Source organism: Grammomys surdaster, unplaced genomic scaffold (genome assembly GCF_004785775.1).
Source record: "Grammomys surdaster isolate TR1022 unplaced genomic scaffold, NIH_TR_1.0 100, whole genome shotgun sequence".
Classification (NCBI taxonomy): Eukaryota; Metazoa; Chordata; class Mammalia; order Rodentia; family Muridae; genus Grammomys; species Grammomys surdaster.
Window position 1 is genome coordinate 635,270 of NW_021604579.1, and position 6,046 is coordinate 641,315.

The 6,046-nt window shown below is 42.2% G+C and overlaps 1 protein-coding gene across 1 annotated transcript; it reads left to right on the top strand.

The window, feature by feature from the left end:
* The first annotated feature begins 272 nt into the window (after positions 1-272).
* Tmco2 (transmembrane and coiled-coil domains 2) lies at positions 273-4,373 on the top strand. Its single transcript, XM_028784627.1, has 2 exons — positions 273-578; positions 3,970-4,373. The coding sequence occupies exons 1-2, from the start codon at positions 333-335 to the stop codon at positions 4,285-4,287; spliced, it is 564 nt and encodes a 187-aa protein (XP_028640460.1). The 5' UTR covers positions 273-332; the 3' UTR covers positions 4,288-4,373.
* Positions 4,374-6,046: the final 1,673 nt, after the last annotated feature.

A 6,046-nucleotide genomic window follows, 5' to 3' on the forward strand; every position in this document is an offset into this window, starting at 1 on the left:
CATTCCTGACCCAAGCTGTCCCCATTTCTAGTGGTGTTGGCTGCTATATCAGACAAGGCACACACTGGGCATTTCTGTCATTGTAGGAGGTGCTATGATGGGAGACTGCTGAGCCAGAGATCAGAGGAAACAGTATGCATGAGCTGAAAACACAGGCCTGTACCTGCTTGCTCTTGAGTGAACACTGATGAGGCTGAGCCTTAGGATAGTGACATCACAAAGCACAGCTCATAACGGCTCCAGAATGCCTCAACCCCCTGACCACTTTCCCTAATTTATGTCTAGATTCCTGAAGTCTCTGCACATGTAGTTCCTGGAGCTGCTGTTTTAAAATGCCAACATTTCCAACTACAACTTCTTCTTGGGACAACCTCTTAAATGCTTTTGCTCGCAGCTCAATATGGAATTGGTTACAAGCAACTTTTATGGGAGAGACTACTAGTGTGCCTCAGCCAACAAACTTGGGAATACTAGATAATCTCGCTCCAGCTGTGCAAATCATCCTTGGGATTTCCTTTTTGACTTTGTTGGCAATTGGATTATTTGCCTTATGGAAACGAAGCATTCGGTCAATTCAGGTTGTATACTTATAGAGAAATTTAAGTCTTTTGCAGGGTATTTGTTGGGTTTTGCTGTTCTAAGACAGGGGTGTACCTTAGGCTGGCCTTGTAGAATGGGGCTGACTTCAAGTTTATGATCCTCCTGCTTCACTAAGCCCTCAACCCAAATCTCCACCACCAAGGGCTAAGACAACAAACACCACCAATCCTGACTTAAAATTTTATTTTGGTAACCTGTCTTTTATATTGCTGTTACTTAGTTTTAAAAGTTCATGTAAGTGGTCGGGGGGTAAGCCATTGTCTCTGTTTCTTGAGTTGATTGAAACTACACTGTTCTTGAAAACCTCCACCAATTAGGATGTGAGCAAAAATACTTTTTCTCACAATGGTATTTGGCTTGGCTTTAATATAAGATAGATTTGGCTGGGTGGTGGTGGCACATCCCTTTAATCCCAACACTTGGGGGAACAAAAGCAGGTAGATTCCTGAGCTTGAGGACAGCCTAGTCTACAGAATGAGTTCCAGGATGGCCAGGGCTACACAATGAAGCCTTGTCTCAAAAATTGTTTTGGACAAGTTGTGTGTGTGTGTGTGTGTGTGTGTGTGTGTGTGTGTGTGTTTTATTACTGCTAGTCATGTTAATGTTTCTGCTGTTTAACTGTTAAGGAGTTGTGTGAATTGTTATCCCAGTTCATTTTGTTATTATGTATTAACAAGCTAAGTCCCCAGAAACATAAGGGCTCATTAGGGGAAATATAAGTTTAAAACACTGGGATTTTAAGGGACATTTGAAATTTGTATAATTTTGTTTAACCCTCAATGATAATAGCTCATTTATAAGGTGGTCCTCAGAGCTATGGAAAATCTTAACTCCATGAGATGGAGTTTTTCACATGAGAAGTGAGGAAAGTGGGGTGTGTGGAGGCTCTGTGGGAAATGAGGTGTGTGGAGGCTCAATGGAAATTTAAGAAGATAGAACTTAAGGAGAGCTTTTGTTCTGTTTTGTCAAGAAGGAATTCTGTACCTTAGGCTGACCTCAGATTTCACTAGACAGTGAAGGGACTTTAGACTTCTTTTCTTCATCACTTCACCTACCAAATGTTGGAATTGTAGACAATCCTGAGAGCTTTCTTAAAGGGTTGTTTTCATGAGTATACAGAGGCACTATTACTGGATCACTTTATAGTGTTTTTTTTTTCATTAGAAATCATGGTTGAATCTGAAGTCTAACTTCAGAAAGCCCTACATGATGGACAGGCCAGGGATTATCATGTCCACTTTGGAAGTGGAGAAACTTGATTCCTACCCAAATTCATATGGTTTCGTTAGAGCTGGCAAGGCTGGAGTTTGGACCTCATTTTTAGCATTTCAAATTTAATTTTTATTCAAAATCTCATATAGTAGAATCCAACAAATAAACGTAAGTTATCAATATAGGATTACGTATGCACACACACATAGACACATTTCAGTTATCTAATAAGAATGTAAAGTAAGAACACACACTTTCTAGTTTAGTGCAATGAGAGAGATGATTGAATACTTGGACACTTTAGGCAAAACCACAAAAACAGAAATCAGGTAGGGTGATGAATGACTATATTCCATCATTTGGAAGATGGGGGGGTAGGATGATTGGAAATTCAAGGTCATCCTCTGCTACAGAGCAAATTGCAGGGTCAGCCTTGGATAAATGAAAACCTATCTGTAAAGGAGCAGAAAAATGGGGTCGGGGAGACACACAAGCAAAATGGAGCAACACAACAGAGTAAGTAACGCTGTGGACTCAGAAGTCTGACTGCTTGGTATATATTTTTGGTGGACTATGTGCTCTGAACTGAGATCACTCATTTAACTCCTACCCAAGTTTTCTTATCTGTAAAATGGGCTTGCTAAAAGTGCTGCTTTGTAGGACTATTATGAAGCTTAAAAGTGATAGAATGTATATCTTAGCCTATGTATATTCAATAAGCAGGGTTGACTGCTATAAGGGAGGAAATTTTATTCTAATCCTACCAGGAACCTGTCATAACATATTAAAGCAGTGTTTTCAAGACCAATGTCTTAGTCAGGGTTACTATTTCTGTGATGAAACACCACGACCAAACCAACCTAGAAGGAAAAAGTATATTTGCCTTATATTTCCACATCGCTGTTCCATCATGGAATGAAATAAGGACAGGAGCTCAAGCAGGGCAGGAACTTGGAGGCAGGAGCTGATGCAGAGGACATGGAGCGGTGCTGCTTACTGGCTTGCTCCTCATGGCTTGCTCAGCCTGCTTTCTTATAGAACCCAGGACTACCAACCCATGGATGGTCCCACCCACAACAGAACTGGACCCTCCCCTATCCATCATCAACTAAGAAAATGACCTACAGGCTTGACTACAGCTCCATCATATGGAGGCACTTTCTCAGTCGGGACTCTCTTCTCAGATGACTTGTGCCAAGTTGACATAAAACTATCCAGCACAATCAGTAAATCTACTTTTTTAGACCTCGATGCTTGGGAGAATTCCTGGACCCCAGTCCTGATTTTATCAGTTTCAATCTGTGGTCTTGAACATTGACAGAGTCCACATTGGAAAGTATCTAGTTCTGGGTTCTCCTGCATGAATAGCTCATAAGCTAGCAAGCTAACTTCTGACACAGAACCCACCACATGGTAACAGACTTTGAGAAAATGGCATTTAACATTATGCTTTTTATTTATTTTCTTTCTTTTAAAAAAGATTTATTTATTTTATTATATGAGTGTACTGTCTGCATGTATTCCTGCATGGCAGAAGAGGGCATCAGAACTCATTATGGATGGTTGTAAGTTACCATGTAGTTGTTGAGAATTGAACTCAGGACCTCTGGAAGAGCAACCAGTGCTCTTAAGTGCTGAGCCATCTCTCCAATCCCTTATCATGCTTTTATTAACTAAATACAAGTTAAATCTCTGACATGTCTAACACTCCAGTTTGTAAGTTGATGGTAAATCTTTTGATCAAAAGATTTCAAAGTATGGAGGCTGGAGAGACGACTCAGCAAAGATAAGAGCATTGGCTACTGTCCCCCAGAACCCAGATCTGATTCCAAGCATCCACACAGGAGCTCACAACCATCTGTAACTCCAGTTCCAGGAGATACAAACTTCTCTTTTGGCCTCCTTGGGCACCAACTAGGCATGTAAGTGGTATATTTATATACATGAAAGCAGAACACTAATACCCATAAAATAATAAGGTATATCTTTAAAATATTTTTAAAATAATTAAAAGTAGGTGTGAAGATGTTCTGTTGAAGGGAGAGCTTGGCTTGGGAATGAGGGGTGGTTGTTACTAGATCTTTATTCTGTTTTGGCTCTGTAGCTAACTGTGACTTTTCACACATATGACCAAGTAACACTCTTGTTTCGTTTTAGAAAGTAGTGGTGTTTGTGATCACACTCTACCAACTTTACAAGAAGGGCTCAGACTTTTTTCAGGCTTTGCTGGCCAACCCAGAAGGAAGCGGTCGCCAGATTCAAGACAATAGTAATATCTTCTTGTCGTTGGGTCTGCAAGAGAAAATTTTGAAAAAGCTTCAGATGGTGGAAAACAAAGTGAGAGACCTGGAGGGGATGATCGTTGCCCAGAAACCTGCTGTGAAGCGGGACTGCTCCTCTGAGCCCTACTGCAGCTGCTCTGACTGCCAGAGTCCCTTGCCCACGTCAGGGTTTACTTCCACATCTGAAATGTGATGAACTCCAATCTTTTCCAGAAAAGCACTGCTTCCCTCATGTGTGCAGTGGTGTATCAATAAAATAGAGAACTATATTGAAATCACCCTGCAAAGATCTGGTTCCCTCTTCAGCAGGACCCAGCATCTACTTTGTGTGCAGTGGGTAATGTGGGATAATGATAGCTGGAAATGTCACCAAGGACAGGTTCTGTGGCTTGGTGGTAAGACATTTGCCTGGCACAAACAGGTATAGTGCTGATTCAGCAGGCTTGGGACCTCATGGTAATGCAAGATAGCCAGAATGGAGTGGAAGCAGATGGAGAAAGGAGAGAGGGTGGTCAGGGCTGTGACTTTGAGGTCCATGCTGAAGACACTGGAGAAGCCAGTCACAGAGGGCCATGCTTTGCAAATAGGCTGTCTCAAGCTGGTCCTTTTCATAAGAAATGTATGCAGTCTGGGGACCCCTGAATTACTCAGAGGTGAGTAAAGGTGAGAGCGTGCATAAAGGAGAACATGGTGGGGGTGGGTTGTTTTTTTAAGCAAGGTTTCACTAGGTAACCCAGCATGGCCTGGAGTGTGTGTGTGTGTGTGTGTGTGTGTGTGTGTGTGTGTGTGTGTGTGTCGGGTGGAGAAAGGAGTTGGGGGTATTATTGCCTGCATGTCTGTAATCACTTGTTTTCCTGGTGTCCATAGAGGCCAAAAGAAGTTATTGGATATCCTAGGATTAGAGTCACAGGTGGCTGTAAGTTCCCATGTGGGCACTAGAAATCAAACCTGGGTCCTCTGCAAGAGCAACTGTGCTCTTAACAGCTGAGTCATCTTTCCACCCCTAAATATGCTCTTATTTTTATAAACTATCATTTGTCCCAGCATATCCAGCTCACTAACAGACTGATGATATAAATTTACAATTTATGTTTATATGTTATCAAAAGTATTTTAGTTTGATCAGCTATTTATGAATATTGCAATGATAATCAGAAGAATTCTAATTTATAATCACGTCATTTTAATTAACTATACATAAAAAATAACATTAATGGTGATTCAGAAGAATTCTAACAAAGCCTCCAGCTGTTGAGAGTTACTATTCACCAACACACCTACCTCAACCAGGTGGCCAATCTGTCTTTCAAGGCCCTTAAGGCCTGCACTCCCAGACAGCTCTCTGCCTATTTCCATAACCTTGTACAACAGTCAAGCGAGTCCATTTTAGACTTTCTCACGAGGGCTCCTGAGGCAGTGGAAGGAAGGGTCGACTGGGGACACACTCCAGACATGCTTGTTAAACAGGTGGCTTGGGAGGTTCATAACACCCCAGCACGCTAAGTGGTGGCAGCAGTCCATAATGATGACCTTCATAAATGAGTAGTAGCCACCAGAGACCTTGACCCTGGGGCAGGCCCTGTAGCACCCTGACTCCTACTGGGGCTGCAGAAAGACAGGACATCTCTGTAGGGACTGCCCTTAACCCTAGGCCAAGAACATAGTGCCCTGGCTGTAATAAAGGATTTCACTGGGCACAAGACTGCAGGTCTCAGAACTCTGATAAACTCGGAGATTATTTTAACTCCAAAAGGGGCACCCCTCAGCCCTGTCAATAAGAGGGGACTGCTCCAAGCCTACTGTATATTAAACTCTCCCCATGTTTCCACATTCACCCATGGTGACTGTACAGTTAGATGAGATTCCATTGTTGCTGTTGTCCCTTGCACACTTTGGGGGCAGGGACATATTAGAGGTTATGGGTGTCATTCTTAAAACATACAATTAGGCCT